General features: G+C 40.6%; 2 protein-coding genes across 6 annotated transcripts in view; one reads left to right on the forward strand and one right to left on the reverse strand.

The window, feature by feature from the left end:
* The window catches only part of SCYL3 (SCY1 like pseudokinase 3), a 46,156-nt gene extending 29,888 nt beyond the window's left edge, over positions 1–16,268 (forward strand). For all 4 annotated transcript variants that reach the window (XM_020814254.3, XM_020814256.3, XM_020814255.3 and 1 more), the window contains exons 9-14: positions 10,159–10,298; positions 10,780–10,967; positions 11,352–11,523; positions 13,306–13,464; positions 13,841–14,562; positions 15,922–16,268. In XM_020814254.3, the coding sequence (XP_020669913.3) occupies positions 10,159–10,298; positions 10,780–10,967; positions 11,352–11,523; positions 13,306–13,464; positions 13,841–14,562; positions 15,922–15,984 (1,444 nt within the window). In that variant the 3' untranslated portion in view covers positions 15,985–16,268. The remainder of the gene's footprint in view (positions 1–10,158; positions 10,299–10,779; positions 10,968–11,351; positions 11,524–13,305; positions 13,465–13,840; positions 14,563–15,921) is intronic.
* The window catches only part of FIRRM (FIGNL1 interacting regulator of recombination and mitosis), a 69,124-nt gene continuing 57,860 nt past the window's right edge, over positions 16,192–27,455 (reverse strand). The window contains exons 21-24 of one of the 2 annotated variants that reach the window (XM_072998263.2): positions 27,295–27,399; positions 25,309–25,389; positions 24,368–24,487; positions 16,192–16,964 (exon numbers count right to left, since the gene is read on the reverse strand). In XM_072998263.2, coding sequence (XP_072854364.2) covers positions 16,779–16,964; positions 24,368–24,487; positions 25,309–25,389; positions 27,295–27,399 — 492 coding nt within the window. In that variant the 3' untranslated portion in view covers positions 16,192–16,778. Of the gene's footprint in view, positions 16,965–22,036; positions 22,255–24,367; positions 24,488–25,308; positions 25,390–27,294; positions 27,400–27,455 lie in introns of those variants that run through there. The other variant, XM_078392440.1, reaches the window with a different exon arrangement.

Here is a 27,455-nt window from a genome sequence, read left to right on the forward strand (position 1 = left end):
ATTAGACTATAAATACAGAACGAACATAAATGGAATGTTCTTGGAGAGACATCAGATTCAGAGGGGAAGACCGAGTGTAAGACACAGAAAGGAAATAGTGCCAGGTAAATGTTCTTAGAGCAGCAAAGAGATAACAACATGGCACCAGACTATGGACATAGTCATTGATTTTAACTGAAGTCTGGCTTTCAGTTGGGTGAGAACATTCTGTACTGATTTTGTGTGCATTCTTAACAACATGCTTAGAGGCTTAGAAATGTTTTTCATTTTATATTTTCTTATTACAAGAACTCTGATGTTCTTTCATGCATTTTTAAGAAAACTTTTAAAGGTTTTGGAATTATAGTGCTTTTTACTTTGAAATGAAATATTATAGAAAGGTATTCTTGTTCATATGCTTTTTAAATGTGTCTTTTAAATAAGTTCCTTTTTTATTCAAACGTGACTGAAGAGCAAAAAAGCAAATAGTGCTGTTTATATACCGCCCCATAGTGCTTAAGTACTTTCTGGATGGTTTAGAATTTAATTATGCAGGGCAGGCTATATATTGCCTCTCCCCCCATGCAAGCTGGGTATTCAGTTTACTGACCCCAGAAGAATAGAAGGCTTAGTGGCCGTTGAGCCAGCTACCTGGGATTCAGGTACCTTGGGTGGTGAGCAGAGTCTTGGCTGCAGTACAGCAGTTTAACCACTGCACCACAAAGCTCCCTAAAATTCTTGTCTGGATGTTGCATAGCTAAAAGCTTACAATTAAGATGTATTTTCTGCCTTAAGTATTTGCCTAAATCTTAAGTTCAGTTTGTGTGTATGTGTGTGTGAGAGAGATATACCGTGGTCCCCCGAAAATAAGACAGGTTTTTATATTAAGTTTTGCTTCAAAAATGCATTAGGGCTTATTTTCAGGGTTTATTTTATTTTTTTTCATGTACAGCAATCTACATTTATTCAAATACAGTCATGTCATCTTGTTCTCATTGCTGCACCATGGTGGAGGGCAGGGTTTCACTTAACTGGGGCTTATTTTTGGGGTAGGGCTTATATTAAGAACATTCTGAAAAATCATACTAGGGCTTATTTTCAGGTTAGGTCTTATTTTCAGGGAAACAGGTTATTAGGACATAATAAAAATAATCTGGTCCTTAGTAAGACTGAAAATTAGGTACCGTATTTTTCCATGTATAAGATGATACTTTTGTCTAAAATCTTTAGATTAAAAATTGAAGGTCATCTTAAACATGGAAGTAAGCTGAGGAGAGAACTGCCCATATTTTGACTCTGCAAACAGGCTTCCTAGTTTTTTCTTTTATTCTTAGTTTTTTCTTTTTCTTTTTCCTTATGGTTGGCCATCTTGGTAATGTTTTGGTAGGCAATTAATTACGCAATCTGTAATTATAATTGTAAATAACGATGCTTTTATATATGTATATATCGCCATGTCTTATTTGTAAGCTGCCCCGAGTAGACATTGTCTAGAGGGCTGGGGTAAAAATCCAATAAATAAATAAATAATAAATTCCTGCAACCATGAGGCTTAGCTTCCTACAGTCAGGAGATATAGCTTCCTCAAATCATGAGCATTATGTAACTTACATCAGCTGATGCTGAACAAACCAATTGGAACACACCTCATTGGAGGTGGAGCATGTAGGCACTGCTCAGATGCAACAGGGAGTGGTAATTGTTACATACAGCTATGACATCACCTGCCCGTCACTGCTGAAGCTGTGTGTCATCTACCAATGGTGTGACGGTGGGTGGAACATAAGGGGTGGAGCTGTTATATATAAGGGGAGTGAATGGTGTGAGAGATTCAGATAGGGCCAGATAGGGCTTGGAGATACTGTGAGATAAGAACTGTGCTATATAGTGAGGGTCTGTGAGAGAGTGTGTGTGACTGTTATATTATTATAGTGATTAAAGTATTATTTATATTCAAGTGATTTACCATTCCTTTTGTTTGTACACAATAAACCTAAGTTTCATTTTGAAATCATACGTTGGCCTGAAGCTTCTTTTGAGGGAATGGTTGGTGGCAGTGGAAACGAAGAGTGATTGAGTGTGATGTAACGGCCCCTTTGTGAGGTATAAGGTGGCTGTTACAGTAATGTCCAAGCGTTCTGATTCCAAAGGCTGAATAAAGTGATATGCTCAAAGCTACGTGTGGTGCATAATATAACAGTACTGATAATGTTACCTAATACTAAATAAAAATGTGTTCTGTTTTATGTTTAAAATACTGATTTCTTAATTGGGGTTAGATAAGTGGGGGTGTCTTATACATGGGGCCATCTTATACACAGAAAAATACAGTAAATATAACCTCAGATGAACAACACACAGCAGATTACAGTGTCATTATGTATTTTACAAGAATAAAGCCAAAATTGAGAAGCCATGTGTGAAAAACTATGTGCACCTTATGATTCAGTAGTTTGTAGAACCACCTTTAGCAGCAATAATGTGAAGTATTCATTCTCTGAATAACTTTATCAGTCTCTCACATAATTGTAGAGGAATGTTGGCCCACTCTTCTTCACAATGTTGCTTCAGTTCATTGAGGTTTGAGGGCATTTGTTTATGGAGCCACCACAGTATTTCAATCAGGTTAAAGTCTGGACATTGACTGGGCCATTGCAACACCTTGATTCTTTTCTTTTTCAGCCATTATGTTGTAGATTTGCTGGTGTACTTGGGATCATTGTCCTGTTGCATGACCCAATTTTGGTCAAGCTGTAGCTGCTGGACAGATGGCCTCACATTTTACTCTAGAATACTTTGGTATACAGAGGAGTTAGTGGTCAACTAAATGACTACAAGGTGCCCAGGTCCAGGGACTGCAAAACAAGCCCAAATCATCAGCCCTCCACCACTGTGCTTGACAATTGGTATATGGTGTTTGTGCTGATATGCTATGTTTGGTGCACAGTGGTGCTGTGCATCTCCACTTCGGTCTCATTTGTCCAAAGAACATTGTTCCAGAAGTCTTGTGGTTGTCCATATGCAACTTTGCAAACCTAAGCCGTGCTGTCATGTTCTTTTTAGAGAGAAGGGGCTTTCTCCTGGCAGCCCTTTCAAACAAATCAGACATGTTCAGTCTTTTTTCTTATTGTACTGTCATGAACTTTAACATTTCATATGCTAACTGAAGCCTGTAGAGTCTAAGATGTAACCCTTGGGTTTTTTACAGTTTCTCTGAGCATTGCATGCTCAGACCTTGGAGTGAATTGGCTTGGATGTCCTCCCCTGGGAAGATTAACAGCTGTCTTGAATGTTTTCTGTTGAAAATTTGTTAATGTTTTCTGGACATAAGCAGAGTTAGAAGATATCAGGTTGGAAAGACACTGAGAGTAAAATTCAACATAGTCTATTTACACATATACAGAGAGCATAGATTTTAGACATTCAACTGCAGCATGACATGACATGATACAATATGTAGCAAAGAAATAAATTATCTGACTTACAGAAGATTACATGTCCCCTTTACAGTGTCCTTTTATACATTCTTGGGACCAATTGCAAAATACAGTACTTCATTTTACATTTACATAAGGTTACATCATTTTTTCCAGCTGTACAACATCAAGTCTTCAACCTTAGTACACACCTGAATCCACTTAGTACATGACTCAGGTTATATCAGCCATTTTACTTTCTACTATACAACGTATTTAATACACTTGTAGATCAAAATCTCAACACTTGTCAATAATCTTCCTCAGTGTAGAATGATGGACTTTACATTGTTTGGAAATGGCCTTGTAACCTTTCCCAGATTGAATGGCAGCAACAAGTGCTTCTTTAATATCATTGCTGATGTATTTCTTCCTTGGCATTGTGTTAACAAACACCTGAATGCTGCAGGCCAGCAAACTGCTAAAACTTTGGCTTTTATAGAGGTGGTTTCACTTGCTGATGATCAATTGCTTAAGAGCATTTAATCAATTACTCAAGGGCATTACTCAAGTGCCTGGCTGCTACTTAGCTTCTTAGTTCCTATTGAAGCAATAAGGATGTACAGTGGTGCCTCGCTTAACGAGCGCACCGTATAACGAAGAATCCGTATAGCGATCCCTTTTTGGGGATCGATATACGGAGCTGCCCCAATCGCCGCACTTGCTTTGCGACGATTGGGGCGTCCGGCGGCCATTTTGGAGCTGCCGAACAGCTGATCGGCGGCTCCAAAATGGCCGCTGGATGACCCGAAATGGCCCTCTGTCAGCGTTTTCGCGACCTCGGTAAGCAAGGGGAGGGCGCAAAAACACTGACAGGGGGCCATTTCGGGTCATCCGGCGGCCATTTTGGAGCCGCCGAACAGCTGATCGGCGGCTCCAAAATGGCCGCCGGACCGCGAAAACATCGCTGGAGGGGTAAGTTTGGACGCCTATTGGAACGCATTAAACTAAGTTTAATGCGTCCCAATAGGCTTTTCCTGCCCCGTACAGCGATGTTTTCGCATAGCAAAGGTTAATCCGGAACGGATTAACCTCGCTATGCGGGGCACCACTGTACTTAATTTTTCACACATGGCTTCTCCATTTTGGCTTTATTTTTTTGTCAAATAAATAATGACATGGCATTATATGTTATGTGTTGTTGTTTGTCTGTGGCTGTATTTATCTGATTTTGAGGCCTGCTAAGGACCAGATGATTTTTATTATGTCCTGATAAATAAAACCATAGAATTCAAAGAGGGTGTATTTTCTTTTTCACAAGACACCGTGTGTGTGTGTGTGTGTTTGTGTTTGTGTATAGAGTACGTAATAGTGTCTGTCTGTCTGTGTCTCTTCTCTGTCTATACACAGTACACACACAGAGAGAGCGAGAGCTACAGGATTTCTGGGTGTATTGAGAGCATGGTGGAAAGTGTTTATCAGTGTCCCCATAACATCATCACTCTTTGAGCCCTAGCTGAATACCTGAATTAGGGCTAGGAAGTGAATGCTGGAAGAGCGAGATCAATCACTCTTAGTATTTACAGTAAAATCAAATTGTTGCTACAATCAGTTTCTGAAACTCACAGTGTAGAACACAAACTCTTTCAGTAAGATCCCCAGCCTGGTAGAATTGTGTCCACTGGTACTTTAACTTTAATTGTCTTTGAAACAGACTTGTGTGCATAAAGGTAAAGGTTCCTCTTGACATTTAGTCTAGTTGTGTCTGACTCTAGGGGGTGGTGCTCATCCCCATTTCCAAGCCGTAGAGCCAGCGTTGGTCCAAAGACAGTTTCCGTGGTCACGTGGCCAGCACGACTAGACATGGAACACTGTTACCTTCCCACTGTGGTGGTACCGATTTATCTACTCACATTTTTATATGCTTTCGAACTGCTAGGTTGGCAGGAGCTGGGACAAGCAGTGGGAGTTCACTCTGTCACATGGATTCGATCTTACGACTGCTGGTCTTCTGACCTTGCAGCACAGAGGCTTCTGCAGTTTAACCTGAAGCGCCACCACATCCCCTTGTGTGCATAGATGAGTGTAATAACCATTGCCTAAAATAAGTGGTTGCCTATGCCAATAGGACATGAAATTTGTCATTGCCTTCCAATGAGCCATTACACAGACCTGAAATATGTTGTAAAGAATAACGTCTGAGCAAGCAGTCATATGAACCTACACTTGAGTTTGCTATGTAAAATCCTGTTTGGTGGATTCTGTTATTAGAAGTCTCAATCTTTTCTTGCCTGCTTAGCAACCATGAAATCAATTGATCCTTTTACTGGCTATGAGAAATCTGTCATCAGTGTGGCTTTGTAAAGTCACCTAGGTACCCTGAAGAACTTTTCAGGTACACTTTTCAACTATATTGAAAAGACAGTTGGATTAAATAAATGGTCATGCATATATGGGTCAGTATGCATTTCTTGCAGATTTGGTGAATGTTAAGGAGACCAGCAACATAGAGAAGAACCTGAGAGCAGAAGGTCAGAATGAAGGAATCTTGTATTCACAGTGTTTGCGCCTGTAAAAACATCAGAGATATTTATGGCACTTTTGCTGTTTGGGAACATAAGGAATGTGTTTTCAGAGTAGCTGGAAAATTCCTTGTTATTAAACTTTTGCTACTATCCTGAGAGTATCCAGACAGATAAAGGGGTGAATGTATGTGGGTGCTAAGGGAAATGGATGGAAGGACCTCAGAATTTTCTAAATACCAAGTAAATTCTGGATTGCAGTTTAGTATCCTGAATAGCACTGAGATATAGGAATGAGGCTTTTGGAGAAAACGAACTCCCAGTCCCGTAATTTGGTGGGAACCCCTAAGATTGAAATATGAGACTGGGAGCCATCAGACAGCAGGAAGAACAGCAGCCCTTTTACCTTCGTGCTGTTCTCACACTGCTTAAGAAAGTATCCGCCCACACTGTTGCAAGTCGTGAGGATTCCCTGAGACTTATAAGAATGAATGGGGCAATGTGTTCCGATAGAGGCTGCCTGTGTAAAGAGTATCTCTGAAGTAATTTCCATATGCACCCTTGCGAGTTGCAGGGAATCTTCACAACTTGCAAAATGTAGCTGGGCACTTTTCAGAGGGTACAAAGAAGCAGCGCAGGAACAACATGGAAGTAATACGGCTGATCTACTGCTATTTCATGGGTGCCAGTCCCATCATTCAATGGTGTGTGTGTGCGCGCGCGCGCGTGCGTGCGCCATCCCTAAGGAGATTTTGGTGTACATGGAGAGTTCAAATATGTTTTATCATTAACTTGATTTCAGAGGAAGAAACATGTCTTCTGCAACACAAGTGCGATTTAGACAATTATTGAATTGTTCCATTTGCTCAGCACTCTGAAAGAATTTTTTCAACTATTTGAAAGATCTGGGTGTTGGCATCATTTTAGAACTTGTGAAATTATTTTCTTTTTAAAGGCTGCTTTTCTTCCTTTTATGGGGCTCAGTGTCATTAGAGTATTGTAGTGTTCATCCTTGTGGCTCCTGCTTGTCTTTCCGTCACAAAGGCTCACATTGCGTTTTCCTCTCGCTGCCACCAGTGGATTACCTCAATCCACAATATAAATGACATTTCTCAGAACACTTGTCTTGTGAACACAAACAGAACTTATTTATTGGAGTGAAGCAGATTGAATAATAACAGAAGTCCTTCAGATACACATTATACACAAGCAAATCATTAATAGTTCTCTTAATACATACTGTATCTACTCGAGTATAAGCCTAGTTTTTCAGCACAATTTTTTTGCTGAAAAAGCACCCCCTCGGCTTATAACTCGAGTCAATGTCAAAATTACATGTTCTCCCCTGCAGTGCAGGTGTTCTCCGGACTCCCCCGCTCATCTACGGGCACCTGCAGCCTCTGTGGGTGGTCCAATGACCTGGGTTAAGTACACTGCATTTCCGCTTCCAGGACACTCCCATCCTCCTCCTCCTGCATATTCTATGTACCCACCATTCTCCTCCCACCTCCTCCTCCTCCATCCTCCGTCTCTCTCCATCTTGTTACGCAACAGTAGAGCAGTAGATAAGCGCAGCATCCAGTATGAGTCCTCCCTCCGCAGGCAGTGAGGTGTGTCCCACAGCTCAGAAGGGCAGTATTTTCAAAAACATTTAACCTACTGATGCCTCAATTAATGTAATTTTATTGGTATCTATTTTTATTTTTGAAATTTACCAGTAGCTGCTGCATTTTCCACCCTTGGCTTATACTCCAGTCAATAAGTTTTCCCAGTTTTTTGTGGTAAAATTGGGTGCCTCGGCTTAGATTCGGGTCGGCTTATACTCGAGTATATACGGTACTTCTTTTCCCTTGCAATATCATTACCACCTTCTGTACCTATTTTGTTTACCACCCTTATCACTCAGTATCAGTTCCCTCTCTCTCTGACTAATCAGCCCTTATCTGTCTCCTTCTCCCGCCAAACCTCATGTAGCTGCTGACTCCGCCTCTCCAGTCCTCTCATAGGCTCATGCAAATTAGCTCATGACTATGAATGGCATGAGTGATGTGGGCCAATCATCACATTTATCTGCATGATGGGGCAAATAGGATGTATATTGTCTAAGCTACATGATACATGTGTACTGTCTGCGTATTTGTCTGCCATAAATATAAGTGTTGCCTTGCTTTTGTAAGATTCTCTTGTGTCAGATATTCTTGATTTTTCTTAGCTTAACTGCTTAAAAAATTAGGATTGTTGAGTTTAGCTTCATAGATAAGACTTGAATAAGCCTTGCTCATTACTTTTAGAACAGTGCCAACAACTAATGCAAGTACAGTGCTGTCCGCCAGAAGGGCAGCTTTCATTAACCAGAAGTCTCTAAGTCTTAAATTTCTTTTAAAGGGATGATAAAAAAATATTTTAAGTGTCTAGGCCGTCTCTTTTACTTTTATTTTGGGATTCAGAGGGCCTTTTTTTTTTGGCCTTGCACGATAATTTTCTCTGAACAAAAATAGAACTTCTTTATGTTATACAGCTCAGCTTAAAGAGCCTAGCTCAGCGGTGAGGGAATTATGGCCCACCATTTGATTTTGGACTGGGATTGCAGTCATTGGTGATGCTTGTTGGGACAATGTTGGATGGGAGTCCTGTAACATCTGGAGGGCCAGCTTGCCTATCTTTAGCGCAGGTGTACCAAACAGCTTGCCATTGTCTGTTTCTGAAGATGAAAAGGTCAGATGCACAAAATCACCATTCCCTATGAATTTTGAGAAGGTTTCGTTAGTAGTGCCGCAGATATTTGTAGGAACATAATTTGGCTCTGGACTGTTGTGTCTGCTCACTTCGTGTTGCTTGTGTGATACTGTAGGCAAAACTGATCAACCTTACTTCTTAAACTAGTACTTCAGACTTCAGGGATGAAGGAAAGCAAGGAAATAATTCTCTCATACAGTGGATCTTAGTTTTACACTTCAGTGGTACATTGAATAATTCAATGTGATACCTTAGTTGGACAACTTAAAAAATCAAGTAGATTGCAAGTTTTTCATGGTAATATGCCCCATCTTCTTTAGGACATTTCTAAAAATTTCTTGGTGTGGTGGTTGTTCATGCCAGGCAAACATTCTTGAGCAGCATGCAAACAGCTTGTGTGGGGTGGTGGAGGAAGCTCCTCTTCAAGTAGCATCTTTGACTTTATGTCCCATCTCTTCAAGAATCACTAAGGGGTCTTCATCCCTCCTGCACTGTTGCCTTCCTTTGAAGTTTGAGGCTTCTATTCGGCTGGGAGAGGGGACAGGGGAAGGCAACCTGGCCACATGACAGGTCTCCATCAGAGAGCTGGGATGAAAATTTAGTGTAACCACCAGGGAAGACCAATTTTAGTAAATGTGGAGTCAGACTGCCTGGTGGATGTTTCTTTTAGTATGCAGTGCTTCTTAGCTGGTGCCAAAAGTCCACATTGTCAGTGTCCTGATTCAAGGGGTAACTTCCATAGTTCAGAAAAAAATCAGAAATAGGCCATGTGGTTCCCCCAAAAAAACTAATTCAGTTTCCATACTTCTGAGTATGGAAGTACTGTTTTGTTCACTAGTCGAACTCTGGGTGCTTAAGGATTTTATTGCCAATTGTTAAGGAATGAGATATATAATTTTGTTCACTTTGTTTTTGAGATATAATATTTCTGTTTACTGTACACACTGTCTTGGACTGATACAATGCTTCCTCCAAAAGTTGCTCTTGGAAGATACTTTAGAAACAGTTGAGCATGTTTTCAGTCAAACAGAGGATGGTGACATCATAGCAGATCCTGAATTATCCTTTGAATATTTGCATATCTTTATATCCATGAGGGTTAGTGGAAGCTCCTTAAGTAGTGGCAGCAGCCTAGTAATACTAACAGTTGACCTTTGACACCCACTGGGTAAAGTGTCACTTACGGATACACTGGATAGAGAATTGACACATTTCCCTACTTTGCCATAGTTCTCAACTTCCATTTAAAAGGAGAGGCCCTATGAGCAGTTTTCTGACCCTGGTTCAGAGATGGAAGGCCCTAAGATTCCCCCACCTGAAAAATCTCCTGAAAGTAACTTCTTTCAGTTTACCTTTTTCTTTTTTTAAAAAATTGACGTTTCCAAGTGTGACATGGCCTGGAGGCTCAGATTCATGTCCCAGGGCCATCAGGCCTTGCCTATCCTAATGTAAGCTGCCTTGAAGATAGTGACAGGAAAGACTGAGCAGTTTCTCTCTTGACACAGATTCCTGCTGGACAGAGTGACTGGTTTACCTGAGGAGCTGATTGCCTTGCGGTTGGTGCCTCTCTTGCTCAATCAGCTTGTGTTTGCTGAGCCAGTAGCCGTCAAGAGTTTCCTTCCTCATCTTCTGGGTCCAAGGAGAGGTAAACTTTATTTGTTCAAAGTGAACACAAATTTATCAAGGTTAAGTGCACAGGCATTAGCCAGTCAACAGCACAAACTAAGAGACTGCCGCCGTTTTGCTTTTTCCAACCTCTTCTCATTTGATCCCCAAACTATCTTGTTGATATCACCTTGTTATATAGCCCTAAATGTTCTAGTGTGTCTCTCCATAATGTGGAGATTAGAGGTACCCAGTTCCCTCACTCCTACATTTCCTTTGCATCTGCCCCATTCAGATATTGCCTGCCAGCCTTCCTGGTGACACTAAAAAAAAGGCACTATAAAAGGTTTCCAGCTCCAACAGAGTAAGAGAAAATAGCAGTATATTAAGATTGCATATCTTTGTGATACTGAATGACTTTGTGAGATATTGATACCTGAGACACTGAAAGATGTATGACAGTAATTTCAAATTGCTAGTTTCAAGGGCATAATGCTGACTCTCCAATTCTTTAACACCAGATAAAGTAGATGAAAACCAAGTCAACGGCCTGCTGTCTCCAGCTGTGTTCCAGGCACATGTCAGCCCTGTGCTGCTAAAACTATTTGAGGTGCATGAAGAGCATGTTCGGATGGTGTTGCTGTCTCATCTAGACTCCTATGCAGAACTCTTCACTCAGAAAGAGCTGAAAAATGTAATATTGCCACAGGTGAATATGGCACACTTAGACTCACTGTCCATTCAATATTATTTTCTGTTTCTGTACAGATAATTCTGAAATTATATTTGTTGTTTCCAGTTATAACTCATTTTCTCCTTTGTTAGTATGTATGTGTGAACACATTCTTCTCCTATAACTCTGTGCTAGTGCAGCCATAGACTATTTGGGCCTACTTTATACTAAACCTTCTAATCCTTTCATCTCGTATTCAAGGTCAAATTCCATCCTTAGCCGATCATGTCTGGTGCCCAGATTCCAGGATATTAAAGGCTTTGGGGGTTGGCACATTATGTGCTAATTCATTTAGCATAGGAACCTGTAGCAAGTATACTTTCTCAGTTGAATGTGAGTTACAGCCTATCCTTATTCTAGGTTTTGTTGGGGCTGCGAGATACAAGTGACTCGCTGGTAGCAGCAACACTGCAAAGTTTAGGAGTGTTGGTCTCTGTGCTTGGACCTGATGTTGTTGTGGGAGGTGACAGAACAAAAATCTTCAAATGTACAGCACCAAGTTTCACCAAAACAATGGACCTTTCCTCCGAAGGTGAGTAAATAATAGGTTTTGAGCTCTACTACAAACCCCATGGATCCCAAGCTATTTATTATATCTAGTTTTTGATTTTTTTAAATATTTTATTTTTAACAAAGGGTGACAAAAAGGAAAAGGGGATTGAGGTTAAGGGGGAAAAGGAGAAACAATGACATACTAGCATCCATTCTATACATATTGCCATGTCAAAATTCCAAATTGCTCTTTTTACTATTTTCTACCTTTAAGTTCTCATTTCAGTGTATGCTCTTTATACGGTGTCTGTTGACTCAATCCATGTATAGAATAAGTCCCATCTTTCAGTTGCCTTTTGTAAAGGACAGTCCTTCATCACTTCTGATAAAATGTCCATTTCCGCTATTTCCCGTATCTTCTCTATAAGATCTTCTTGTTTCGGTACCGTCGGACTTTTCCAATTTTTGGCATATAGAATTCTGGCTGCAGTGACTATGTATATAACTATATACTCCTTTGTCTTATCTACATGGTGGTCATGTAGAGTAGTGAAACAGTATTGGAAACGAGTACATGCTGTATTGCAACAAATATTGCTCTGTAAGGTGCCATTAACCCCAGAACTGTTTTTATTGAGTATGATACCTGATAACATAGTTTTTGATTTTTTGAGAAACCCTCACAAACTCACCATTCTTTTACCATTATTTAACAACAAAACAGAATTCATCATTTAAAGCTAAAAATAAACACAAAAATGTAAACATTATTTTAAATTAAAAATAAACACAAAGTTTGTCTTGAGTACCACAAAAGTGTGTTTAAGCTGATAGTATTTTTGTGAAAATCTGTTTCATCTTTATCCTTTGAATTTTGTTTCTCCAGTTTGGGAATAAGTGCTAACCAAATTAGACACCAGCTGCGCCTGTTAAACTAAAGTGGGATTGTAATTGGCCAACATATTTGTAAACAGGGTGTGTGTTTTTATAATCCACTGCAACAATAACTAAAGAAGAAAGCACCAGGGATGGCAGGTGTACATTAGATCTCAACTGGGAATCCTGAGCTGTTTAAACTCAGTGATTTTCTCCTTAGGGGTATACTCCTAACAAGGGAAAGGATGTATTTCGGTATATGAAGTGCATTCTGTGGTTTGTAGAAAATGGTTCTTGCACTCTGTTCCATATCCCTTTTTTACATATTTAAAATATTAGCACTTTTAGACTTTCCTGAATCATTGCATCTGATCGTCTAATGATCCAAAAAATGGATCCTGGGTTTTTGTGTATGTGATATCTGGAAAAGCTAAATTGTGAATTGCAGACTTTTCAAGGATCTTGGAAAGAAAGTAACAGTCCATTTTCTCTCTGTTTTATCCTATAATATAGTTGAGATTGAAATTGATTGGGTTATACTTAATTAATCATTTACACAATGTTCCACACCCTTACCTAATTTTCCAAATACATGCTATTGTGATCATTATGGATCTTCCTTAAAAGTATGGACACACAATTCCTCACCTTGAAGTCTACACATACTGGTGTCTGTGAAGCCTAGAAGCAAGGATTTCCAGTTTTATGCTTTGAAGAAAAAGAAGCATGGATTCCTAAATCTCAATGATAAAACATTGTTGTTGTTTTTTCGTTTGATACTCTTAATGGTCAATTAAAAGTATCCCTTGTTCCTGTAATTGTATTCATTCATTATGTATGTTTTGATTAACCTTACATAAACTTGTCTATGAATGTTTACTGAGGATGCTGTTGTGAATAGCACTGTTGTGCCCCTTCCCCCTTTTTTGCTCGTGTATTCTCTCAGATTGTTCCACTCATGCAATGAGCTGCCAGAGAAGGCTGATCTATCAGCCCCTGCAGAGTAACTCAAGTGTGCTCCTCAAGTGCCCCCACGCTGGAAATCTTTCATTCAGCAACAGGAATCATGTGCCAAGGCAAGATTCTCACATTGCCATAAATAAAGGTAACCTCGGTCTTCTTTTTCTTCCCTTGTAACAGCCCTTGCTTCTAAATATCCTCTGAAGAATGTCCTACATCTGCCAATCCGGGGAAAAATCCAGCACCTGTAGCTCCTAACTTGGCGCATTACTCTGAGAACTGTGGACTGTCCTCTCCATGTCACTGAAACGTTACTTTTGAACTGATTAGCTGAGGCTCATAGCAGCAGGGTGGATGTCAGGTTAGATGAATGTTGTTCTTATCCAGTGGGCAGTTTGTTAGTTTAGATTGTATTTTAGGTTTCTGTGTAGAAGCATGTACGTTTAGATTTTTACAGTGTAGGATATGAATATCAGGTGTGCAACAGAAGTCAATGCAGCTGTGTTCTGTGTCTTCCACAGGGGAAGAAGACCCTTTGTATTTGCACAGCATTACTGGTGAGACAAGTATACTGCAGAATGGTGGAAACTGTCAGCATACAGCTGAGAGGACAGCAGAAGAGTGGCCAGACTGGAGTGAGTGTGAAGAGTTAGAGACTGAGAAAAATGCAATTACAGATACCAAAAAGAAGGAACTTTGTGTCAACAGCAGCCCCTGTCTTGCCAGCCCTGATGCAGATGTGAAATACTGGGGTGATACAGCTCATAGCCCTCACTTAAAACTTTCCTCAGGAAACAGCCCCAGTACGATAGGGTTAAATGACATCACAGAGCTACAGCTGCCTCCAAATATGTTTGAACTCAAGAAAGAATTTAAAACTCTCAAATTTGATCCCTCACATGGGCCTGGGAGCAACAACAATATATATGACTACAGTGACCAACCGGACAAAATCTCTTATCTGTCCAAGACATCCTTTCTAGAGAGGTCATCCAAGACAGAATGTGGATTAGGGGAGGAATTTATGATCCACGTGAAAAAGAAGGAGTCGCATGATACAGAGCTGGACTGGTTTGCAGACATGGTTCCAGACATCAAGCCACCTTCATCAACTCTCTTGATTCTTCCAGACCTGGGACCCTATCCTGTCATCCAGAGCAACCTAAACCCTGATTCCAGTAGAGTGTGTGATATTCAGAGGGTGCAGTTTTCTTCCAAATTTGCAGCTGCTGAAATTACAGAGGTAAGAATTTAGACACAAGGGAGAGTGTCCCTGAAGTATGGAACTGCAATGCTCTGCAGTTTTCTTTGCTTGTCAGCTAGTCTGATCTAGATGTTGCTGCCACAACAGCACTGTTACATCAGCCTAATTAAACAATGAGCATGACATCAGTTTCTGCCCTGTGAGCCCCTGTGGTTTTGGTGTAACAGTGTAGGGAACTGTTCAGAAGCTTTTCAAATTATTAAATTGGGAAGAGCATTAGGTCACAGTCATCTGAGTACCTGAGTATTCAAAGAAACCAGCTCTTTAAACACAACTATATTTGGTGTTTGTAGGGAAGAAGGGCCTTCTATACAGAAATTGGAAATAATAACATAGGGGACTGAGGTGCTAGCTTTTACTTTGTGAAGTAACATGATGACTGATAGCATGGTGAAATTTTTTTTGATATGATGAATAACATTTTCTCAAAGTGTTGTTTTGGGATTCATCTGGGATAGTTCCAAGCTAATTTAGCCTTTATGTTTTGCATTTGTAATTTGCTTTTAAAAACATTTTTAGTATTATTGGAAGAACACTACAAATTCCTGCTAGGTGCTAAAGAGGAAATTATATATTAAAAATTGTTTGCAATGTACATTAAAAGGAAGGTACTTCAAAATGGCAGATGAAGGGGAGTGGTATCAGGGGGCAGGTTATTTAGTTGTCTCATGTGCTGCCAGAGATACATCTGGTGGGGCCACTGTGAGATACAGGAGGCTGGACTATATGGGCCCTTGGCCTGATCCAGCAGGGCTCTTCTTATGTTCTTATTTGCTGTGACATGTAGGCATGTGTCCACCTTAGGTAAAGTTAAAGGTTCCCCTTGACTTTTAGTCATGTCCGACTCTAGGAAGCAGTGCTCATCCCTGTTTCCAAGCATAGAGCCAGCGTTTGACTGAAGACAGTTTCCGTGGTCACATGGCCAGCACGACTAGACACGGAACACCGTTACCTTCCCACCGTGGTTATACCTATTTATCGACTCACATTTGTACATGTTTTCGAACTGCTAGGTTGGCAGGAGCTGGGACAAAGGACGGGAGCTCACTCCGTCATGTGGATTCGATCTTACAACTGCTGGTCTTCTGACCTTGTAACACAGAGGCTTCTGTGGTTTAACCCACAGCGCCACCACATCCCTGCCTTGTACCACCTTAGGTACAGGCTAATCAGACTGAATTTAGGAGTAGAAGTCAATCACTATTGTGGAAGGAAGAGGTGGACAGACAGCAGAAGGTTCATTTGCACATATCTACTGCCAGTAAAAAATAAGGCTTTCAACAGGTTAGCTACAAGTACTCGTCTTACTGGTGTAATTAATCTATATCATTATTCTAGGTGGATGGTGTTGGCTGGGAAGACGAGGAGGAGCTGAACTGGGAAGATAATGCCAACTGGTGACAACTAAGGTTTTGTGCCACGTTGGAATTAGGTAGCTCTTTACACAATGCTGTGAGCAATTTTGTATTCCATTCCACAGGGCACCTAGAACTCAGTTTCTTCACAGCCACTACAAACATTTGTGACCTGCAAATGTAGGACATACATACAGTTAGGGCTTCCTGCTTTGGGTGATGTGAAGTCCTAGGAAAGAGGGAGAGAGCTGTTAAAATATGTTGTTTTATTTTTCCATAACAAATATTGTTTGTGGAAAACTCTAGAGAAAATAAAAAGATAATACTATAGATACATGTTTGTGCAATCTATTTTTGTGATTTTCTGTTGATTTTGCAGGTAGACATTCAAGATCATAGGATAAATATTTTTCTAAGGCTTATTAATACAGTGAGATTAGGTGTGGATTTAAATTATAATTGCAAGAGCAATGGTACAGCATAAATCTTTTTCTTAACACTGGACAGTTTTAATTTCTAAAATGTCCTACAGCTGGTGGTTTAACAGACTTGTAATATTTTGATAGTAACGGCTGGCTAAAGAGGAAAGAAATAAGTATGGAAAATGACATTTATTTTTGTCTCTGTTGAGTCACGTAGCATATCTTGCTATCTTCACTTTTCCATTCAACAAGTCCCTACAACTTGTATAAATAAACCAAGTGCAACACACACATCTAGATTCACAAGTACAGTAGTGGGATGCAATTTGTATCTTTGGCTTCCAGCAGTCTTGGATAAAGGGTGGTTAACAACGCCATTCTGAAATTACCCTAGAATTATCCAGGAACATTAAATTTATCAATGGATGCTGTTCTTCAAACTGTTCAGCTCCATCTGTAATGTTTCAAGTTTCTTTGGGAGCCAAGTGGGCGGTGGGCCCCTCTGTAGCAGCAGCTTCACCGCCTCAAGTGCCTCTTCAACTGTGTCAACTGCAGATTTGTACTGTGCCTCCCTGGGAGAGTAGCAGGCTCTTTTGGGGGAAGGCTATAGATTGAAAGCCAAAGAATTAGTTCTAGAACAGTTTCCAAGCATATGAGTGTTGATAGAGAGGAGCATGGATTAAAAAACAAAGCATCAATTTGTTAAAAAAAGCAACCTAATTTATCAATTCGTATTTGTACGATTCAGTGCCTCCAATCAATATGAATCAGTGATTTCCCCCCCCCCCCATTTGGCTATAAAATGACCCCCAATTCATAGAGACACAGACATTGCAGGGAAGCTTTCCCTGATTCTCCTCTCTAAGCCCTGCAAGTTTGGTGAAGTTTGGGAATCAGATGTCCAAATGATATACCCACAAGGAAAATTCTCCTCAGGTACTTGGAGACACCAAAATCACAGAGAAGTTTCCCACAACTCTCTACAATCCCTCCAAGTTTGGTGAAGATTGGGTTTCCCCAAACCAGCTGCTAAAGGGCACCATCTAGGAGAAGGATGAATCAGAATGTGAAGATAGGTTCTTATGAGATCAAGGTCATGACATTTGTCAGTCAAATGCCTCTAGAAACAAGTGGAGCATCTTCACCTGGAACTTCTGTTTGTTTGGGGTTTTTTTTTTGAGAAAACAGCTCACCCTTTTCAGAACCGTTATCAGATGCTACTCCCTGTTCTTCAGCATGATGAACTATACTGTATCAAATAATAGTGTTTCAATTTTTGTGGTGGTATTTCTCTTGAATTTCAATCAAATGAGAAATGGGTTAATAGTAGCAATCTGTGTTCTCCTGCATTGGTCAAACTTGGGGTGGAAATGAAAAACTAGCAAGGTTTTTGAATGGTGTTTGAATCACTAGTCAGTAGTGTTGTTCCCAGGTGGGCTGTCTCCCCTTTCTCCCCAATGGTGGGTTCTTGACATCAGAGGAAATCACTAGGGCAGTTTGGGTTGGCATTGCGCTGGCTGTTTCTATTAGATTTTTGTTGAAGTGCCTACAGTAGCTAGTTAGAAAGAAATGGACAGTACTATAAACCGTGTATAAAGGGAAGTTCCCTGCCAGTTCTGGATCTACAAGATGGATGAAAGAAGAAAAAGAAGAGGAGCCCTTTCTGTCATCTGTTTGTCCTTTATAGGAGCAAAGGGAAGGCCTTCCTTTTGCCCATGGTCTTCGTCAACAACAGTTTTAAGGAATCTCAAAACAACTTGGTGCTTCCCAAAACAGCAAAGGTCAAGTTAGTTTTGGTCCTCAAATTAGCTTGCCACTTCTTGAGCCAACAACTGATGTCTAACCAGTACCCTGGCTGGCTGGGCTTTAGTAGTAAATTGAACTGTGTCCAAACTGACATTTGCTGCAAGCATTAGCTTTTGTTAAACTGTTTATTACTTGGCATAGTCCAATGTTTCATGGGGCAGTTATTTCATTATCTCTCTCATCTGGGTAGGTAACAAATCATGATGGAACATGGATGACCAAAGAAGCTTTGTGTTACTTCTCAAAGGGCGGACTCCAGCCTCCTCTTCTCCTCGCTCCAGAATGTATCCTCCCTGTCATTAGCAACCATGGAAAAGTAAACTAGGGACATCATAGGAGCTATTAGGGGACTTGTAGGAATCCCAACAAATGCTTGGGGAAAATTACACTCTTTTTTTTGTAATTTATGAGATAGGAGGAAGCAAGTTTAATGACCTCAATAAACTTGCTAGGGAATGTCGTGCCTGAAGAAGTTGTGAGTGCTTTTCTAAAAGCCTTCCTTAGCTTTTTTTTGGGGGGGGGGGGGGAATCCAAGTCAGTATGTTTGGAAGGTACCTCAGGGTATTAGTGCTGTACTGAATTAACAACCTTTCGTAAGAGGAGAGAAAAGCCGTGTTTGAAACTGCTTGACTGAAACTGTCTTCCTATTTTCTTTAGACGCTTATTTTCCCTGTTGAAAGGAAGAGGAGATCAAGAATTCAGCACCCTCCACTAATAAGAATATTAGAATAGGATATGCAGTCAGCATGTTTGGCTGGCTCCAGAGCACACGATGGCTTAGCCACTCTTCAATCTGGCAGAGAGGCTCATCATCCCGCCTTCTGCCAGGAGTGGCTAATCCACCGCAATCTCCAGAGGGATAGGAAGGGAGCATGGAGCCTGCAGCAGCAGCAGATTGGTGAGTGGTAAGTCTGGCCCCAGGGAGCTGGACCCTCATTATCTGCATCTCTAATTATAAAGCCTGTGATCTAGTATGGATAAAGGAATGGATAGTTTTAGAAAATGACAGAATATTAAAACTAGAAGGACATGATTTAAATTTAGGATGGCATGCCTTCCTATGGCATCAAAAAGCAAAAGACAATAAAAAATGTAAGAACCACCTGAAAAGGAAAGCTTTAAACTGGGTATGGACTAAGATCTGGGAAGAAAATTACCAAAAAGTTCCTGAACGGGTCTCATTAATGGAAGCATTTATACAACCAGCATTAATGGAAATCTTGAGATATACAGATTTGTTAAAAGAGGACTTAAGTATGAAGTCAAGAGAAGAACAAGGTACAAAACCTGATTGATGGACAAAAACACAAATGGATTCAAGATATACAAGAAATAAAGTACAGTGGTGCCTCGATTTACAAACTTAATCCGTATTGGAATGGTGTTCGCAAGTCGAAGCACCATTTCCCATAGGAATGCATTGAAAACCGATTAATCCATTCCAGCCAAAGGAAAAAAAATCACCAAAAAATAAAATAAAATAAAATAAAAAAACACAGCAAGCCTGGTCGGAAGGCGCTGGGGCATTAAGAAAAAAAAAAAGAACTCTAAAACAGTAAAGCCACCTCCATTGCTAAGGCTTTAAGAAAAAAATCCTCCAAAAATAAACAGCAAAGCCACCAACGACACAGCCCAGAAACATACTGCCCCAGCCAAAACCCACCCAGAACAGTTTTTTAAAAGGAGAAAACAGCAGTTTACCTCCCTGCAGACACACACACACGCTCACTCCGAAGCAGGAGGCTCTCCCAAGACAACGACACACTCTCTAACTGCCGAAAGTACAAATAAGCAGCCTCATCACCACCTACAGTTAAAAATTTGAATTGCCCGCTGTAGCGAACAGCCCTGCCCTCACCTGTCCGTCACAGCTGAGCAGTGGAGAAGGAGCCAATGAGTGGACGGAAGGCGGTGCCAAGGGGGGAGGGGGCTGGATATAAAAGGCTGGTGTATGGAGTATGAAGGAGATTCTGTGAGATCCTCTGAGTGAGAGAAATTCTGTGAGTGAGAGACTGTGTGAAACTTAAGAGTGAACTGAGAGTTGATAGAGCTTTAAAGTTAAAGTAAAACTGATTCAGATTCAAGTGATTAGCAACCTGTGATTTACCTACTGTATATTAATCAGATGTTAACCTCCCTGATCAAATAAATGAGTTAAGTTTCAAAAGTACACATGTCTCCTTGAGTGAATGGTATTGAGACAGCAATACCTGGTGGCAGTGAAGAAGGAAGAAGAGCGAGAACCTTGTGAAGGCCTGGGGGAATAGGGGCTTCAGAGGAGATCGCCACACCCGCCTTTTTCCGTTCGTAAGTCAAAGCTCCGTTTGCAAGTCAAAGCAAAATTTTGTGAATGGAGCTGTTCGTAAGTTGAAATGTTCATAAGTTGAGGCACCAGTGTATTAGGCTTTTGTAAGGAACAGACACCATTAGATAAGATACTTCTGAATGTAAAGGAAAAACTGATCAAAATGTTGTATAATTATGTACTAGGATTAAAAATGCAAGATGAAATAAATGTAGGATAAAATGGGCCCAAAATGTGGGCCACAATATTAACTTAAAGTCATGGTCACAAATATGGGAAGTTAATATTAAGCTAACAAAAGCAATTAATTACAAAGAAAATATGTACTGTATAAGATGTTCTATAGATGGTATATGACACCTGAAAAATTATCGACGATGTATCAAACTACCTCTAACAAATATTGGAAATGCAAATCAAAAGGAGGTAGCTTTTATCATATGTGGTGGACTTGCAGGGAAGCTAAGAGCTTTTGGAAACTAGTCCATGAGATTTTACAAAAAATGTTATCCTCTATAATTTCATATGAACCTGAACTGTTTTTGTTGAATATAATACCAGACTCAATGTGTAACTACAGCAACAAGAATTTTATATGTGAAATACTGGACAAAAGAGGGGACTCCAACAACCCAGGCGTTAATAGAAAAAAAATTTTTGAAGCAGCAGAGATGGATATTTTAACCAAAGTATTAAAAAACAAAGAAATTGTTGAGGCTAGAAAAAAGTAGGAACTTTTGTATAATTGGATGAGAGATTATGAGAAAGAGAAATTATGAGAAAGAAAATATAAGATATCATTTTAGATTTTAAAGACGTAGAAAAAATTGGTATAAATTTGAAGTAAGCTTAGTAAGAAACATACTGACAAATGTAATAATGATATATACTGTTTTCTATCACATTCTGTATTTTTTATTTACCCCAATACCCTGATCCAAATCCTCTTCCCTATAATCTTCCCTTACCCAATGGAAAATGAATAAAAAGAAAAAGAAAGAGCACACCATACTCTGATCTCTGGCTGTAGGCTAGCTTTTTCACATCCCTACATGTATGGCCAAGATGGCAGCTACAAGAAAAAAAGGGCACACCATTGCAAGAGAGGAATGGTGGACTGCCTTGAGGCACGGGAGGTTGGTGATTTCTTAGGGTTCTGAATGCATTTGGCCACCCATGAGGAGATAGTGGGACCAGCAGTAGTATGCCTAGAGGATCTGTTGCAAACTGCACTTCTGTGCTGATGGTATGGTTGCCTGTGACAAATGCAAAGATGTGCTCACACTCTTCTATGGGACCTATCTGCCTAACCCACCTACAGAATTTGCATTGTAGAGCATTTCTGTCCACAACCTGGGGGAGAAGATTGTAATAGAGTCCTCCTCTAATGCACTTTCCTCTTTTCACTCCCAGTCCTCCAAAGGAGCTAGTGAGTGTTTGTATGCCAGGCTTGCTTTATTCACCTAAGTCCCACCTGACTACTGGGGAATCACCAGACAGCCCATGGCTTTTTCCAGGCAGACTGCAGACATTATCTTTGTACCAGAAATATAGATCCCTCAAAAGTTCTTCAAGAAGAGGAAATAAGGGGGAGAGGAACAAGAAAAATAACTTCATTTAAAAAAAGGACAAACACTAGAATGGAAAGAAAAAGCTCATCTTGCAGCTGAGTTGAGGAATCCACAATCAGTGGCCTGTTCAAAGGAAGAGCAGAGAATGGGCTGGATGGCTTGAGTTGTCCTTCCACAGTAGGTGACTCTTAGGATTGCTTTAGAACACATGCCTGTTGAAGCAAGTAGGAAGGACAAGCCATTCATGTCCTCTTCTGCTACAGCAAAATTACTGACAATCCGGTGTTTATTGATTTAAAAGTATGCACAACCATATGATTTTCCAATTCCTAAGTGCGCTTTTTTTGAGGGGGGGCCTCAGAGGAAGGTTGCCAGACCTCTGTGTGTGTGTGTGCACACACCTGTGGGGGGCCCACCCCGTTCTGTTTAATTTCGCAGGTAGCGATGGCGGCTTTTCTCCTTTGGTAAGGCAATTCTGTGAGGTTTTTTTAAAAAAAATTATGTCATGCCCTCCCCCTCGCTATGCGGTCGCCGGTACTGCTGGTGGTGGTGGTAGTAGTGAAGAAGGAGCTGGAGGGGGTCGTGGCCGGCGACAAGGGCTCGCACACCCCTCCTCCTTGGAGCCCCAGCCAGGCTAAGGAAACTCCTGGGTGGCTTCCTTGGACTCTTGCTCCGCTTGGCGGGAAATCTGATGTGGCCCAGCCTCACCCAGACTCTGCCTCCAGCGGCCCCCAGGTAAATTGAGTTTGAGACCCCTGCTCTAAAGTGTGAGGCTGCATGTGCGCACACAACTCTACCTCCCTCCATGCATTTTCAGCTCCTTTGGTTCTGGTCACAAGGGAACCCTGTGTGCAGCGGGGAGCAGAGTTGTGCATGCATCCACGCAGGGTCAAAGTCACATGAGAGAAAGAGAGAGAGGCAGAGCCCCACCCAGCGGGGCTGAATTTTAGAGTGTACAATGGTTAAAACTATAGTAATCACAGATTATTATTAATCACTGATGTTAACGTTTAAAAATACAGTGGTGCCTCGCACAACGATTGCTTCATACAACGATGAATTCACACAGCGATGGGTTTTTTTGAGGAATTTCCCCCATCGTTTAACAATGTTCTCTATGGGGGAATTTCACTTAACGATGTCCCTTTTTGCTCATTTAAAAGTGTCTCAGAATGTTTGAAACCTGTTTTAAATGCTTGGATTCCATAGTGCATCTTGTGAAACATGTGCAAATTAATTTGGTTTTGTTCTGAGTCTTCATTAATTTTTGGTGATTTTTTTATTTTCCCCATTTAAATCAATTGAATGGACAGTTCAATGCATTCAAATAGGGAAAACAAAAAATCACCAAACATTAACGAAGACTCAGAACAACACCAAATTAAGTTTGCATAGGGTTCAGGAGGTGGGCTAACGATTACAAGCATTTAAAACCTGTTCCAAACATTGTAAGGCACTTTTAAATGAGCGAAAACGGACATCGGAAAGAGCTTCAAAAGCAGGAAAACGGAGATCAAAGAGCCCTTTTCAATGTCCGTTTTCACTCCTGTAAAAGTGCTTTACAATGTTTGGAACAGGTTTTAAATGCTTGCAATCGTTAGCCCACCTCCTGAACCCTATGCAAACTTAATTTGGTGTTGTTCTGAGTCGTCCTTAATTTTTGGTGATTTTTTGAATTTTCTCTCATTGGAATGCATTGGATGGAAAGTTCAATACATTCCAATGAGAGAAAATTCAAAAAATCACTAAAAATTAAGGACGACTCAGAACAACATCAAATTAAGTTTGCATAGGGTTCAGGAGGTGGGCTAACGATTGCAAGCATTTAAAACCTGTTCCAAACACTGTAAAGCACTTTTACAGGAGCGAAAAAGGACTTCGCAAAGCCATTGAAATGTATTGAGTCGGCTTCAATACATTCCAATGGAGGAAACATTGTTTCACTCAACGATGTTTCCTATGGGTTTTTTCACTTAAAGACGGCAATCTGTTCCAATTGGAACGGATTAACCGGTTTTCAATTCATTCCTATGGGAAATGGTGTTTCACAGAACGATGTTTCACACAACATAGATTTTTTTGGAACCAATTAACATCGTTGTGTGAGGCACCACTGTAATGTTAAAATCCATTAAACATGTATCGATGTTAAACCAGAATTAAAAAGCTTAAAACATTTCAAGAACACTAAACTCTAAAGTTCACAGGGCAGGATAAGTGAATAGCATTATTACTATAAATATGCTATGAATGTTGTCTAAATCTGCCAACACAAATGTTTTCGTACTGTGTAAACAAGCACTCACCCATAAAACTGCAACATACCTCTACAACTAGAGCTGGTGGCTGGTCTGCTGTGCCCCCCAGTAAGTGACATCTGAGAACAGCATTTTCCATTTTCATTCGTTCTATTCTTGCTTCTGCTGTCTCCTCTACGTGGTGGGTCTGAGAGAAAAGCCACAGGAAAAAGACACAAGATTAACCAACTGTGCCACAAAAGCAACAGTTATGGTTTTAAAAACCAGTAGAACACAGCTTTTAATTGTTGTGTTAGCTCAGCTTCCCCCAGATGTCCAGAAAGAAGAAGCCTCTACTTCTCACATATATATATAGGACTCTCTATGACACAAAGGCACCAGCTCCCAGGCTAAAGATCTATATACTGAATCTGAGCAGGTACAGATTACATAGCCGCCTTAGATGATCAGTTCTTTGACAGCCTGTTGTCATGCATAATATAAACACATAGAATAAATATACTGTATGGCACTGTAGAGAGACCAGAAAAACTATCCTGCTTAATGTACTCACATGTTTAGAAAAAAAAAAAGGAATCTGACTTTTCACTAAAACAGCAAACTTCTAAGAAAAGCCCAAGCTTTCCAATTACATTCCTGCATTTGATAAACACTGTTTAATCAACTCATTCTTCAGGATACAGTTTGATGTAGACCACACATGGAATAGTCTATTTCACAGGCAGCTCCTGTTTTAATGCTGATCCCATGAGAAGGAATCCACTAAACTCTCGTGCAAGCATACAGCTTAACTGTTTGTCAAGTGATACAGTACTCTACAAAACTACAAGCCAGAGATTGCCAGGACAAATGAAGAATTCTGTGGCTGCAGAGATCTTATACTCCTCATTTATAAACAGGATACTGGCAATTATGTCCCAATTATTTTTGCAAAGTCATATTAGCAATGAAGCATTCTTGTTTAGGAAACAGAAAAGTCAGCAAGTCACTAATTTTCTGTAAAACTACCTTTGAGATGAATCCAACCACTTTGCTTTTAATTTCTTCAGAGTTAACACACTGGGGAAGTATTTCTTCATGATTTGTTTCCTTTATCCAAAAACACACATAAAGGGAGGGAGACAATTAGGAAAAAACAAACTGCATCAAGAATTTGTAATTAAAACTAGTGGTTCAAGTGGGGTGTACAACAAAAGTGTACGGCTAGTTCTTGTTCCTCTTTACAAAACTTAATTGCTTCCTTGGTGGAACACTCCACTCTCACTCTCCCCATCTCCAGCTTGAAAGTATATGCAAGCCAAAGACTGTCCTGCTGCTTAAAGTGGGCATTCTGCCTACACAAGTCACTCTTGGATTCCACCCTGCTTTTCTAGTTTGGAAGGAGGAACCACATGCTGAACAATCTGTTTCAAAGCATATTTGCATACAACAGGGTAATAGCCTATGTATTATTCAAAATCATGTGCTAAAATCTAGGCAGTTAAATAATTTCTGCCTTGCTCTCTTCCATTTATTTCCCATCAATATTTTTTTAAAAATATTTGTTTTTATGTATTTATCTGCTTGCTTGCAGGATAGTAAAAATGGGGCCAGTCTAGCCTCCTGTGGGAGGGAGTTCCAGGGTCCACACCAATGCACCTGTGAAGGTGGTGGGACCAAGAGGAAGGCCTCTCCTAATTATCTCAGGCAGGCTCATTAAAGGGAGGTGCAGTCCTTGAGACAGCTTGGACCCAAGCTGTTTAGAACTTTATGAGTAAGAAACAGAGATGGGCAGGAATGGAACCACAAAACAGAAAAACCAACGAGTCAGGCTGCTTTGTAGTTCGGTTTGCAACCCAGTTCGGGGATCCTGTTTTATCAAACCAAAACGAAGTGCTGAGCTTTTTTTTCTCCTTGGCACCATTTTCATGAGCAAAATGGTTGTCTCCACCAACGTGTCCCTACCTGGTGCTGCCGCCATGTCTTCCTCCTCCTCCTCCTCCTCCTCCTCCTTGGAAGTAGGCCCAGTGGAAGGCCTATTCCATGGCAATGGTAGTGGGGAAGAAATCATTTTTCTCTGCTGCCATTGTGTCTATACAGTATTGTCCCGTGGAGCTTTTTCGTATGGTTAAGGGAAAGCATGGGTTGCAGTTGCATTCAAGGGCCCTTTATCAACTACAGTGTCACGCACCCCCCCCCAGTGACCCCTGTGTGTTTTACCCCTCACCCAGGTTCACCTTTGGACATGACTTGTTCTTTTTTCCCTTTTTTGCTGCCACCAGAGGATATTATCCTCACTATATTAATTATGAATCTCACACTCTTGCTGCCAAATATAACAAGGTTTATTGATGGAGTATTAAATAAATCTTAGAAGGAAAATCATGGATGTTCTATTATCATTCATTCATTAAACGTGGATTTGATTACTTATAAGCTTGCTTGTACTCATTTACTTTAATCAAGATCTCAATATTTTCTGTCGATGTGGTTCTAATTCCTTTTAACTCTTTAATATTCTCTAACTAACCAACTGTCCAATATCTTGTCTAAACATTTCAGTCTTCTCTCGGTCTAAACGCTTCACCATCTAACCCTAACTGCCTCTCTGCCACTCCCAGTTCTCTTGACTCCGCCACTCCTGTCCTGTCATAGGCTCCTGTACTGGAGCTCTAAAATGACTGACAGGAGTGATGTATGGGCTGCCCGCCACATACAGCATCAAAGTCTTTGTGGTTTTGAGCAATTTTGTCTGCAGTAGCATGCAAATTCTTCACAGGGAGCTACAATATAGTCTGTGTTCTCTTCCTGCGGGTGAGCATGTAGTAGGCCCTTGGCCACATAAAAATGCCCCCCCCCCGCATAACTGTGCAGATGCAAAGGTGGCAGAGAAGAATTACTTCTTTGCCGCTGCCGCTACCACAGAGTAAGCCTTCCAGTGGCCCCTAACCTGCTTAATGATAAATGGATTGTGTGCATTTAAGCTAAAACTGAAAAGGACAACTTTCCTCTTACCTCTGCAAACTGAGTGAATGCCTCTGTGGCATTTTGTTGAATCAACCAATTATTGCATGACAGCAATGTAGCAAATACAGATGACAGCTTGGACAGTACCTGTACCTAACAAGTTTTGAAATAATGCAGTTATCAACTGAGTTTTAAATCCATACATTCTC

The sequence above is a fragment of the Pogona vitticeps genome, chromosome 4 (genome assembly GCF_051106095.1).
Source record: "Pogona vitticeps strain Pit_001003342236 chromosome 4, PviZW2.1, whole genome shotgun sequence".
Classification (NCBI taxonomy): Eukaryota; Metazoa; Chordata; class Lepidosauria; order Squamata; family Agamidae; genus Pogona; species Pogona vitticeps.